Raw genomic sequence first — 14,830 nt, forward strand, 5'->3', positions numbered from 1 at the left:
AGGGAGATCACCTTCATAGAATCAGGGAGAGTGAGAATGGGATAGGGGAATTCAATAGGGGAAATTGGGAAAGGGGGAAACATCTGAAATATAAATTCATATAATATCAATAAAATTTTCTAGTGTCTGTAACTTCAGTATTGTGGAACAAAGAGAAATAGTCGTGAGAGTTCACTGTCCTGTCAACTTAGTCACAGTTAGTGAACTTCCTTGCAATTTTGAGATGCTTCATCAAGAGAATAAACTAGAAAGTTCTAGGAAGATATCTAACATCCTATTGTGGTCTTAAATAGCACTTATAGGACACACACACACACACACACACACACACACACACATGCACACACACACAAGCACACAACTGTTACAATTCCAAGTGTAGTAAACAGTCACTAATGTCTTTGAAATTCCTGATAAATTATCTAAAAAGACAGAGAGTATCCAGAAGGTTCAATAAATTGCATGTTCACTAGGAATAGATGTGTTTTTATGTGCATGAACACAATACTGCTGGATTTAGTCATAAAAGGAAATATGTTTGATGTATTCAAATGCTATTTACTTGAAAACCTTAGGGTAAATATAGTAAATCTGCTGCAAAAGGCTATATTTTGTATAGTTATAATTTTATGATCTGTGCTGAATAGGCAAATGTTTATCATCAGAAATGTGTATTCCCGAGACTTCAGACAACTGAAGAGGGAGGATGACTACTAATGAATATGAATTTGTTACTGAAACTTAAAGAAAATATTAGAATCATATAGTATTTGTGGCTAACAACCAATAAATATACTGGGAAATTAAATACAGTTTTGCTTTAAAATGTTGAAAACTACACTATATGTTTTTATTGAAAAATAAATAATTATGTCAAGGTTGTCATATTTCTGGCATAATGAAAAGTTAAAATATGAAGGTGTGTAATACTACAGAAGAGGATGAGGCTGTTAAGATGGCATATTTTGGTTTTTTAGACTTCTGCTTTGAAGGGAGAACCAAACCTAAGATTATAAAGAACAACTAATAGTTTATTTTCTGACATATATTAATTGGTTGCCATAATAAAGAATTAACACTGGACTTATCATCTGGAATTCAGACCCACAATTATAATTAGTCACACAAAAGCCCAAGGGAAATGAGTCCCAATTGTCATTCCCTAAGATAAAATGGTATCTCTCTCATATGCAGGTGGCAGAGACCTGCTGCTCAACTAAGGTAGGTTCTAAGCTTCCAAATCTAAACACAGAAGATAAAAATTCTAAATTACCTTCATAGAAAGATATATCTTATATTTTACTTGTTACTTCATTTAGTTCATGTGTTTTTATTTTTAATTGCTGAAAATATTTATTTGTGGTGAATGGCAATAATGTGTGTCCAAGTAGTAGGTAATAGTAGTAACAAAATAAATTATTTTAGTCTGGTTACAGGACTTTATTTCTTTTATAATTGTGTAACACATGAACTGAATTGACTTTTAATATCAAAAGCGATTATAAGTAGTGAGGAACATATTTAAATTGAGCTCCATGTGTGAATCTTGCCATGATTTGTTACATCTAGCAAATTCCTGAAACGTTTTTCACACACATTCCAAGTTTTACATATCTTGTCATTGTGGACAAAGAGATAGATCCAATCCAATAATAAAAACAAAATCTCTCTCTCTCTCTCTCTCTCTCTCTCTCTCTCACACACACACACACACACACACAGACACACACACTCACACAGAGAGAGAGAGAGAAAGAGAGAGAGAGAGAGAGAGAGAGAGAGAGAGAGAGAGAGAGAGAGAGAGAGAAACATAGATAGAGACTGAGGAGACCAAGACAGAAATAGAAAGAGAGACAGATACAGACAGACATAGAGAAAGAGAAATAGAGACAGAATTAGGGCAAATACAGAGAGATAGAGAAATTCTATATGCAAGAAAAATATTCTATTTTTCATCCAACTTCCAAAGTTTCTGGATTTGTTAAATCATTGTTCCTTTCTGCATGGAACACTAATCATGATTCTGTTTATCTTCTGGATCTGGTTAGCTCTCAGACATATACTCAATTATAGGATATTTTTTTGTCTATTTCCATCAATTGATGAAATACAATGTCCATTTCATCCAGGGAAGGATGCTCTAGACCCTGGTGAACAGTGATGATGAAGTCCTTTACTCTTTATGTAAGACACAATGCCCTGGTTCATCTAGTTGGATATCTAGGGGCCACTTGAGGCTCCCATGGGCTAGGAGGAAAGGACATTCATTAAGCTAGGTTTTCTTTCCCTTTCTGTCTTGTATGCACTGCTATCAGAGAAAATATGGGTTGGTGAGCTCCTTCAGTTGCTGATATGTTTGAGATGGATAACTGTTTGGTATGTAGTAGTAAAAACTAAATCTTTGTCAATTTCCAACTTTATATATAATAGTTAATTTTAAGATCAAGCTTAATAGAATGCATAATCACTTTTGTTTTATTTTTCTGGCATATGTCATTGTTCTGGAGACTTGCCTATTAGTAGGAGACTCTTGACTGCTACAAACACTTAATAAGGACTGTGTGCAAACTACACAGTTTGCCAGAGGAAATCAAGTGTAGTAACATAGAAGCCTCTTAACAATATTTAATTACCTGATCCACACTTCTATAACATTAATAATTCTTTCCAAAGCCATCATCATTTATTTAGGAGATAATGAGATCCTCTCTGTCACATGAAAACTGCAAAGCACATAAGACTATATGTTATACTGTCTTTAATGCTAGAGTTCTTTGATATTTTAAATTTTAAATATTTCCTTCAGCTAAGTATACTCCATGACAAGGAAAAATGAATTAAAAAAATTAGGGAACTTGTAGAAAGCAGCATGCTCCATGAATAACAAAGAAATATGACCAAATTTTCTAAACACTTTAGCTGTTAAACATCTAACACACATTAGCTTTTTTTCTTTCAAGTAAAAAGCAATGAATTTTTGAACTGACTTATGACTTGCTTACAATATATTAGTAATACCTGAAGCCAATCATATTCTGTGTTGTAGGTGCATTGTTGATATTCAGGAGGCAATATCTTCTGCCACTTTCTTTAACATTTTGCAAACATTATAGACATGCAAAGAAGGATGGAGAGAGAAAATTGTTCCTTCTTTACTGAATTCATATTAATGGGAATTACCAACAACACTGAGGTAAAGGCAGCTCTATTCACAATATTTCTAGTGGTCTATCTGATCAACCTCATTGGGAATCTTGGAATGATTGTTTTAATTAAAGTGGATCCACAGCTACAAACACCAATGTACTTTTTCCTCAGTAACCTCTCCTTCTGTGATCTTTGCTATTCCTCTGCAGTTGGTCCTAAGATGTTAACAGACATATTTGGTAATGATAAGTCAATTCCTTTTTTTGGCTGTGCTTTGCAATTCTTCATTTCCTGTACATTTGTGGACTCTGAGTGCATACTGCTGGCAGTGATGGCTTTTGACCGATACCAGGCCATCAGCAATCCCTTACTTTACACAACGAACATGTCCAGCAGACTGTGCTCCTTGCTAATGGCTGGAGTCTATCTTGTAGGTGTGGCAGACTCTTTGATCCATACAACATTGACATTTCACTTGTGTTTCTGTGGATCTAACGAAATTGATCACTTCTTTTGTGATATCCCTCCCATCTTACTACTGTCCTGCTCAGACACACAGGTCAATGAGTTAGCAATATTCACAATTTTTGGGTTTATTGAACTGAGCACCATCTCAGGAGTTCTTGTCTCCTATTGTTACATCATCTCATCAGTCTTGAAGATCAGCTCTACTGAAGGTAGGTTCAAAGCTTTCTCTACTTGTGCTTCTCACCTGATTGCAGTTGCGATTTTCCAAGGAACTGTGCTCTTTATGTATTTCCGGCCAAGTTCTTCTTATTCTCTTGATCAAGACAAAATGAGCTCACTGTTTTATATCCTTGTGATACCGATGCTAAATCCTCTGATTTATAGCCTGAGGAACAAGGATGTGAAAGAAGCTCTGAAAAAACTGAAAAATAAGAGATGCTGTTGAATACATATTGAAAATTCTCTACCTTTTTCGTATAATGATTATTTTCTTAAAATTATGTCATATGAAAACTTGAATTTGATTAATATTTATTTAGTGAAACTAGTATTTACTTTAGTGCTAGAGTGCAGTAAAATTGTTCCAAAAATGCTACAGTGTATTCTATGTGCATGTGTGTATGTGCACACGTGTGTATATAAAAATGTGTTTATGAGTATATGTGGGTGTGTGTATTTATCCTTTGCTTTTACTCAGATTTTATAAGACTGTATAAACCAACACCAAGATTTGTTGAGGAAAATTTGCAAGATAAAATTTACTGGAATTTAATAGAAATATTCAACAAACTTAATTTTTTATCCTGGTCTTATCTTCTTTTCCTTCATATTTCTAAGTCTCACCTTGCTTGTTATTTTCAAAATGTACATTTTGTCCAAACATAATGCTATAGCTCACTGTGCTGTGTTATTATTGCACCCTGTTTCCTGGATCATGATACACATTTTTTTTTCCTATTTGGCTCTGAAAGAACAGAGATACCTAGAATATGGTAATTTGTATATAGGTTCAATATGCTAGGATGGAGGTTGATAAGTAGGTATTAGCCAAAAGGAAGTTTGGAATACCCACAATAAACTCACAGACTATATGAAACCCCAGAAAAAAGAAGATTACACCAAAGTGTTGATGCTACAGTCCTACATAACATAGGGAGAAGAGAATAATCTCTGAGAAGTACAGGGAGAGGGGGATCTGGGAGGGAGAGAGGAGGGGGAAGCAAAAGGGGAAACCAGTTCAGGCAAGGGAGGAGATGGGTGAGAAGTAGAGAGGATCAGGAATTTGAAAGTAGCTGTGCAGCAGTGGGGGAAGGAGCTACTAGAAAGTTCCAGAGGACGGAGATCTCAGAGGTTCCCAGGACCCAACAGCGAGGACATTAGCCCAAATACCCAACAAAGGGGAGACAGAACCTGCAGAGACCATATGCAGTGGAAAGGCATGGCCCCCCTGTTGAGGAATGGGGCCAACCATCCACCTCAAAAATATTAATCCAGTATTCCTCCTGTCAAAAGGAAATGCAGGAATAAAGAGTGGAGCTGACTGAGCAAACTGAACTGCCGAACCACCCATCTGGTTCCACCAATTCTATACTTTGCTCACATTTGTTGTGTTGGTTACTGAGTTCCTGAATGTCACTCTATATCCTGCACCTGGTCTATGCCAGTGTTTCCAGTCAGTATAGTTCAGGCAGTCTTCCACGGATGCTCACAGGTTAACCTGATCTACAGTTCCTCACTGACACTCTCTTCCTTGGTGTCAAGTCAACAGTTAAAAGTGCACATCACAATTCCTGACTACAAATAATTTACCTTCAATGATAAATTATATAAATAAATATGCTTTTCAAGTAAAAAAAAAGAGTGGTGCTGAAACTGAAGGAAAGGCCATCCAGAGACTGCCCCACCTAGGGATATATTTCTTCTGCTGTCACCAAACCCAGACACTATTGCTCATGCCAAGAAGTGCTTATTGACAGGAACCTGGTATAGCTGTCCCCTGAGAGGCTTTCCCAGAGCCTGATCAATATGAATGTGTTTAAATACAGCCAAACATTGGACTGAATGAGGAGACCCCATGGAGAAGTTAGGGCAAGGACTGTAAGAGCTGAAGGGGTTTGCAACACCATAGGAAGTATAATAATACCAACTAACCATACCTGCCAATGCTCCCAAAGGACTAAAACACCAAGCAAAGATTACACATGGAGGAACCCATGCTGGCTATGTAGCAGAGGATGACCTTATCAAGCTGGGATCACTGGGAAGGGCGACTCTTGTTCCTGTGGGCTTGATGACCCAAGATAGGAGAAGAACGCTAGGGTGATGAGACAGGGGTGATTGGCGGGAGGGAAAGCATCCTCATAGAAACAGTGGGAAGGAGAAGGGAAGATAGGGTGTGTGGATGGGAAACTGGGAAGGGGGATGACATTTGCAATGTAAATAAATAAAATATCCCATAAAAACGAAGAAAAAAGAAAAGAAAAAAGATTTCTACAGATAATTAGACATTAAGTACAAAAGGGCATTTTACATTTTCTAAGGTTCACTTTGTATTTTAACCTTATGGAGATCTATTACTAAGAATCCTCATAAATTAGTTAAAACATAAGAATACTATTAAGAGACTCAAAAATGAATGTTCTAGAATTCTGTAGATGCAGTTTCTAGTATTATGTTGAACTAGAAATTCACCCTCTGCCCTCTCTCCTCCCTCTCTCCCTCCTGCTGCCACTGCAAATGTTCTTATATACATTAACCATTTCAGGCAGAGTTGAGAGTTCTCAATCTTTATTTGGAGTAATTGTGCTAGCTGATAATTAAGTTTCATTATTTCTAGGATGTTTTCAAGTTATCAATTTTATGGTTTATATTATCTTGATTGTATATTATGAGTAATTCTTATGTAAAATTAATAGAACTTGTAGAAATATTAACATAATAAAATTAGTGCTTCACATGCATATGGAATAATTGTGTTTAATCCTTATTATGTTTTTATCTGAAACAATAGCATCAGTGAGATAATATTAATTTTAAAAAGCCAATTATTCTTAAATGTGTCCTTGTAATGGCATGATAATTGTATTAGAGTTTCTTTTATTATTATTATATTTTTACATCCAAACTTCTGTTTCCCTTTCCTCCAAATCCCTGCTTTCCCACTTCCCCACTGCCTACCCTCGTCCACTCCTCCTAATACATTTCTCTTTTGAAAAGGGCAGGCTACCCATGGCATGTCAAGTTGTAGTAAGACAACTGTTACAGCTCTACAAGGCAACTTAGTATGAGTAAAAGAATTGCAAAAGCAGGCAAAAGACTCAGACAGTCCCTGCTCCAACTGTTAGGAGTCTCACAAAAAGACCAAGCTACACGACAGTAACATATATGCCTAGGATGTAGGTAAGTTTCATGCAGGCTTCCTGGTTGTCGTTTTAGTCTCTGTCAGTCCCTGTTAACCCAGGTTAGTTGGTGCTGTAGTTTGTCTTGTGGCGTACTTGATCTCCCTCGCTCCTACAGTCCTTTCTGTCCCTTTTTCTGAAGGGTTCTCTTAGTGCCACATAATTTTTGGCTATGGGTCACTGTATCTGTTTCCATGAGAGGCTGGATGAAGTCTTTCTGCTCTCACATGACAACTGGATTGTGTATCAATTTATGAATATAGCATAATTATCATTAAAGATGCATTTCATTGACATTTTTTTCCCAGTCATGTTTGGTTATATGCTAGTTCTCTGAGCTATACAGCCTCTGGGTGCTGGCCTTTCTGATCATGCCAGGGATGGGGTTCCATCTTTTGGCATGTACCTCAAGGTGGACAAGTAATTGGCTATTTATACAACGTCTGCACCACCTTTACCGCAGCACATTTTCTAAGCAGGAAACATTATAGATTAAAGGATTTCTGACCTATTTAATGTTTCAATACCTCCACTGGAAGTCTTACCTGGTTACAGGACATAGACTCTTCAGTCCCCACATCCTCCAACAAGTCTGAGTCTTAGCTAGTGTAATCTTCATAGATTCCTTGGGGTTTTCATTTCATGCATCTTCTAGCCCACCCCAAGATATGCTCCCAATTCCAGTTGTCTCTTTTAGTCGACTCTTCTTCCATTCTTTCCCAACCACCCGCTCTCTCTTGTTTCTGTTCCCACACACCCTCCACCTCCAGACCACCACTGTTGTCTATTCCATTTTCCCTTCCTAACAGATTAACGCACCCCCTAACACTTGACCACTCCTTGTTAATGAGTTTCTGTGGACTTGTGGATTGCTGCATAGTTATCCTCTACTTCAAGGCTATTATCCCCTTTTAAGTCAGTACATACCATATTTGTCATTCTGGGTCTGGGTTATCTCATTATGAATTGTATTTCTAGTTCCATTTTCATGTCCATACCATTGATATGCATATTTATCTGTATTAATGCTAACACAATTAATTCATTTTTTAAATTTTTATTATATATTTCTTTACTTACATTTCAAAGGTTATTCCCTTTCCGCGTTTCCTGTCCATAAGCCCCCATTCTCTCCTCTCCCCCTCCCCCATACGGATATTCCCCCTATACAATCCCCTAATTGCCACCTCCCATATTCCTCTGCACTGGATGTCCAACCTTGGCAAGACCAAGGGCTTTCCCTTCCACTGGTGCCCCAACAAGGCTATTCTCTGCTACATATGCAGTTGGAGCCCTGGGCCAGTCCATGTATAGTCTTTGGTGGTGGTTTAGTCGCTGCAAACTCTGGTTGGTTGCATTGTTGTTTTTATGGGGTTACAAGCTCCTTCAACTCTTTCAATACTTTCTCTACCCCCCCCCCCCCGGGAGGTCCTGTTTTCAGTTCGGTGGTTTGCTGCTAATAGTGAAACATACTGACTCATATAGAAAACGATTACAGTTTCTTTTTAGATCATTTCAATTTTTAATCATTAATATTCACAAACACTTCTATAATCACTGCTCTACTGATTTGGAAAACTGTATGTGAACATCTATTCTCATTGGACACACCAGTGTGCAGTCACACGAAATAACCTCTCCTAATTTTTTGTTTGTGTGTATGTTTTTTTGTTTTTCTATTTGGCATTTTTGTTGTTGTTGTTGTTGCTGTTGTTTTTTTTTTTTTTTTGACAGAGTCTTGGTACTATTTAGCCTTGTACTGAAAATGTACAGCAGAATGGCCTAGAATACACAGAAATCCACCTATCTTTGCCTTCTGAATATTAGAACTAAATGAACATTACACCATGCCTGGCTCCATCTCTAGAATATACACAAGTAGAAAAAAATGATTAAACCCATTCTATAATATGAAAGAAACTTTGTCACATTCCATCACTTGTGGTAGGATAAAATTTCAAAATCTTAAGTATTTACTGCATACTTCTTAAGAGTCAGAAGATAATGAAAGAGCCAAGAAGCTTGAAATGTGTGTTTTCAGCTACAATTTCTATGTTGCAATCAGCCAGGTTTGCTTTATATCATAATCATAGATGATATGTTAATAATAAGACTTTGGGGACCATTTTTGCTTCACATTAATTGGAGATAAATTAACTCTTATTCGTATATTCAAATGCCATATAATCGTGAAAAAGGCGAAAATATCACCAAACAGGAAGCAGAAAGTTAACAAGAAGCATTGTATGCAAGAACACAGATTGAAGAAATATGTAGTATTGACTGTATATAACAAAGAAAATACGCACTAACTTTAAAGCTTGATTGAAGCATTTAAAATATTATTAATAAAAGCTATGCAATGTGTAGCCTTTCAAAGGTGGGTTAGGAGAAATAATAGATTAATAATTGTTTGGTGCAGAATAATAGGATGAAAAGGAAAATGATAGATCAGTGGATAAGAATTTATTTCTGGGGCTGGAGAGATGGCTCAGCTGTTAGGAACATTGATTGCTCTTCTGGAGGTCCTGAGTTTAATTCCCAGCAAACACATGATGGCTCACAACCATCTGTAATCAAATCTGACGCCCTCTTCTGGTATGTCTGAAGACAAAAACAGTGTACTCATATAAAAATACATCTTTTTAAAATTTATTTATTTATTTACTTATTTATTTACTTATTTAATTTTTACCCTTCAGATTTTATTCTCCTCTCAGTCCACTCTTTAACTGATCCACATCCCACACCTCCTCCTCATTCTCCCTCCTGTCTCCTAGAGGATGTCCCCACCCCACCCACCCTGGTGAGACCTTTAAACTCTTGAGGGTTAGGTGCATCTTCTCTGACTGAACCCAGACTGGGAGCCCTCTGCTCTATATGGGTTGGAGGCTTTATATTAGCTGGTGTATGCTGGCTGGTTGGTGATACAGTATCTGAGAGATCTCAGGGATCCAGGTTTATTGAGACTGTTGGTCATCCCACAGGGTCGTCCTTCTCCTCAGCTTCCTCCAGTTTTTCCCTAATTCAGCCAGAGTGGTCAGAAGCTTCTATTCATTGGTTGGGTGCACATATCTGCATCTGACTCTTTCAGCTGCTTGTTGGATCTTTCACAGGGCAACCATGATAGGTCCCTTTTGGTGAGAACCCCATAGCCTCAGTAATGGTGTCATGTCTTTGGGCCTCCCCTTTGGGCCTGTCACTGACTGCTACCTTCTTTTCCTCAGGTGCTTCTCCATTTCAGTCCATGCAGTTCTTTCAGACAGGAAGAATAGTGGGTTAGAGTTTTGACGGTGGGATAGCAACCCCATCGCTCACTTGATGCCCTGTCTTCCTGCTGGAGGTGGGCTCAGCAAGTTCCATCTCCCCACTATAGGGCATTTCATCTAGAGTCTCTCCCTTTGAGTCCCGAGATTCTCTCACCTCCCAGGTCTCTGGTACATTCTGGAGTGTCCTTCCAACCTCCTTCCTCCTGAAGTGTCCTGTTTCTATTTATTTTGCTGGTCCTCAAGGCTTCAGTCATTTTTTCCCACCCAACATCAGATCATGTTGTCTTCTCTCCCCAACCCCATCCCGTCCCCCATCCCTCCCCTCCTTATAGATGCTTTCTTCTTCCTCCTAAGTGAAACTGAGGTGTCCTCACTTGGGCCCTTAAGCTTGTTGAGCTTTTTGAGTTCTATGGATTGTATCTTGGGTATTCTATACTTGTCTTTTGTTTTCTGTGTTTTGTTTGTTTCGTTTTGTTTTTGACTAATAATCACTTATTAGTGGAAACATACCTTGCATGTCCTTTTGGGTCTGAGTTACCTCACTGAGGATGATATTTTCTAGTTCCATCCATTTGCCTGCAAAATTCAGGATGTCCTCATTCTTAATATCTGAGTAGTATTTCATTACATAAATGAACGACATTTCCTGTATCAATTCTTCTACTTTGGTACACATGGATTGTTTCCAGCTTCTGGCTACACAAATAAGGCTGCTATGAACATAGTGGAACATATGCCCCTGTGGCATGGTGGGACATCTTTTGGGTAAATTCCCAAGAGTGGTATTGCTGGATTTTTAGGTAGATCTATTTCCAATTTTCTGGGGAATCTCCAAATTGATTTCCAGAGTGAGTGTACCAGGTTGCAATCCCACCAGGAATGGAGGAGTGTTCCTCTTTCTAGACAATCTTGCTAACATGTGTTGTTACCTGTGGTTTTGATCTTGGCCATTCTGACTAGTTTAAGATGGAATCTCAGGGTCTTTTTTCATTTGCATTTCTCTGCTCACTAAGGATTTTGAATATTTTTTAGGTGCTGCTCAGTCATTCAAGATTCCTCTGTTATGAATTCTTGATTTAGTTCAATACATCATTTTTTGATTGGGTTGTTTGATTTTTTGTTGGTTACCTTCTTGAGTTCTTTATATATTTTGGATATTAGCCCTCTATCAGATGTGGGGTTAGTAAAGATGTTTTTCCCAATCTGTAGTTTGCTGATTTGTCTTATTGACTATGTCCTTTTCTGTACAGAAGCTTTCCACTTTCACGAGGTCCCGTTTATCAGTCCTTGATCTTACACCATGAACTATTAGAATTCTGTTTAGAAAATTTCACCCTGTGCCAATGAGTTTAAGGTTCTTTCCCACTTTTTCTTCTATTAGATTGAGTGTGTCTGGTTTTATGTTGCAGTCCTTTATTCATTTGGACTTGACTTTGTGCATGTTGACAAATATGTGTCTATTTTCATTTCTGTACATACAGACAGCCAGTTAGACCGGCACCATTTATTAAAGGTTCATTTTTTCTATTGACTATTTTTGGCTTTTGACAAAGATCAAGTGTGTTTAAGTCTGTGGCTTGATCAACCTGTCTGTCTCTGTCCCAATAGTATGCAGTTTTTGTTTTTGTTTTTGTTTTTTTTTTTTATTATCACTATTGCTCTGTAGTAGAGCTTGTGGTCAGGAATGGTGATTCCCCCAGCTGTTCTTTTACTGTTAAAATTGTTTAAGTTATTCTCCTTTTTACCCTTTCCAGATGAATTTGAGCATTGCTTTTATCATGTCTTTGAAGAATTGTGTTGGGATTTTGATGGGCATTTCATTGAATCTGTAGATTGCCTTTGGTAAGATGGCAATTACTGTGTTAATTCTGTCAATCCATGAGCATGGGAGATCTCTCCATTTTCTGAGATTTTCGATTTCTTTCTTGAGAGACTTAAAATTATTGTTATACAGTTCTTTCACTTGTTTAATTAGAATTACCCCAAAATATTTTAAATTTTACGTGTCTATTGTGAAGTGAGTTGTTTCCCTAATTTTTTCTTAGACTATTAACCATTTGTATAAGGAAGGCTACTGATTTATTTGAGGTAATTTTATATCTTGCCACTTTCCTGTAGTTGTTTATCAGTTGGAGAATTTCTTTGGTGGAATTTTTGGGGACATTTATGTACTATCATATCATCTGCAAGTAGTGATAATTTTGATTTCTTCTTTGTCAATATGTATCCCCTGATTTCTTTTTGTCATCTTATTGTTCTAGCTAGCACTTTGAGTACTATTTTTGAATAGATATGGGTAGAATAGACATCCTTGTATTGTCCCTGATTTTGGTGGAATTGCTTCTAGTATCTTTCTATTTAATTTGGTATTGGCTGTTGGTTTGCAGTAAATTGCTTTTATTATGTTTAGCTGTGAGTCTTGAATTCTAGTACTTTTAACATTAAGAGGTGCTGTAGTTTCTCAAGTGCTTTCCCAGCACCTAATGGGATGATCATGTGATTTTTTTCCTTCGAATTTGTTTATATAGTGGATTACTTTAGTCGAGTTTTGTATATTCAACCAACCTTGCATCCCTGGAATGAAGCCTACTTGACTGTGGTGAATATAGTTTTGAAGTTTTCTTGGGTAAAATTTGCAAGAATTTAAATGAGCATATTTGCATTTGTATTGTTATTTATAGTGAGATTGTTCTGAACTTCTCTTGTTTGGTTGGGTCCTTATGTGATTTAGGTATCAGAGTAACCGTGGCTTCATATAATGAAGGAGAAAGCACAGTATTTTCGGTATTGTATCAAACCCTGTGAGTGTTAGATAAACTAGATCACCTCAGTTATAAGGTTAAATTGGAAAGCAGTTAGTCTCTAGGGCAGAGAACAGTTATTATTTAAAGAAAGCTCGGATTGTGACTCTAGAATATGTTTGAGACTATAGATAGACTTAAAAGTCAAATGGTTTATCTGATTTAATATTAAATTTTTCTATTGTTTTAATGAATCCATTAAAGGTATGTACTTTATGCAATTTGTTTCAAATAATTTAACATAAATTACTTTTTTGTGTTTCAATTTAAACTTACAAATATATGTATGTTTAATATCAATAAATGATCTATAGTAATATACTAACTTAAAAATACAGATTCTTTGATTTTCATTTAAACCTCCAAAGCCCTGATTCATATACATTCATATTCTTCTACATATAATAACTATGAGCTCAGATGAAAGAAAAAGTCATATAACTTTATTATATTGAGCACAGATACTAAAATTAGCATAATTGCTATTATTTATGATTTTCATCATAATCACATGAAAATTAGCATTTATTAATAAATTACTGAGTTAATAATACATGTGAATATTTTACATATGTCTATTCTGAAGACATTATTTTACCAAATTATAATCTCTTCACAACTAATTGCAAGAATAAAGGTTACAAAATGTTGATTCAGGTTTGCTATCTATCCTCCTAACAGACAGCTTCTATGTTTGTTTGGGTTGCTTTTCCTGAGTTATGCTTGAAATGGGAATGTTGTAAAAATGAAATTAATATATTGTAGAATAGTATAGGATACATAGATATAATTTATCAATTCTCAATAGAAATTAATTTTTAGCTGTGTTACTATTCACAAATTATCTTAGTAACTCAGTTATCTCTCTCTTTCTCTCTGTATGACAATATACATTTTCCTAGTTTCATTTATTTCACTTACTTTAATCACATATATTGCAATTCTGAATGTTTATTGGTACAATATTGGCGTTTGATGTATGACATTCTATCACATTAAATTTTGGATAATGTCCTTTCCTAAAACTTTTTTTTTTCTTTTCTATTTTTTGGAGCTAGGGACCGAACGCAGGGCCTTGCGCTTGCTAGGCAAGTGCTCTACCACTGAGCTAAATCCCCAACCCCTTTTCCTAAAACTTTTAGAGTGAATATATTCAAATATTTTATACGGTTAACTTTAGCAAACAATAATATATAATTTCCTATAGTCACAACTGTGGGATAGCATAAAGCAACTTACACTTCTAAGTAAAACTTACTTTCCACTAATTAACCTTACATTGTATCCCTCAATTCCTAGTTCTCTAGGTCTTATAACATCTATAATACTCTCACTTCTCTGAGACAGCTACATGGTTTTCTATAAAGTCAAGCTTCAAATTTTAATCAGTAGCATTGTACAAGTGTATACATTGTACAAGGAAACATTCATCAGCTCCCAACCTAAGCACAAACCACATCTGCACAGTATAAGCCAGCACAGAAATGTTTCTACCCTGTGTCCAAATGTTGAACAGATTTCTTGGGACTGTAAGTGATACATAACCAATTTCCAGAGAGGAAAAGTTTTTGCCAGGAAACAATACATGGTTTTGTACAATGTATGGTCAAGTCTAGTTATTAATATGATGAGGCAGTTGCCAGTGAGAATAATCATGAAAATAATGGAGAATAGTGCAGGCATAATCCCTTGGAGGTTGGGAAGTGTGTTAAGTATATTAACTAATTGTTCTTTCTATAGAATTTTA

At 36.4% G+C, this 14,830-nt stretch overlaps 1 protein-coding gene across 1 annotated transcript; it reads left to right on the plus strand.

The window, feature by feature from the left end:
* Positions 1 to 3,127: 3,127 nt before the first annotated feature.
* Or5w18 (olfactory receptor family 5 subfamily W member 18) lies at positions 3,128 to 4,060 on the plus strand. The gene is given in 1 exon segment (NM_001000658.1): positions 3,128 to 4,060. A coding segment is annotated over 1 exon segment (933 nt).
* The last annotated feature ends 10,770 nt before the right edge of the window (positions 4,061 to 14,830 follow it).

Source organism: Rattus norvegicus, chromosome 3 (assembly GCF_021556685.1).
Source record: "Rattus norvegicus strain SHRSP/BbbUtx chromosome 3, alternate assembly SHRSP_T2T, whole genome shotgun sequence".
NCBI lineage: Eukaryota > Metazoa > Chordata > Mammalia > Rodentia > Muridae > Rattus > Rattus norvegicus.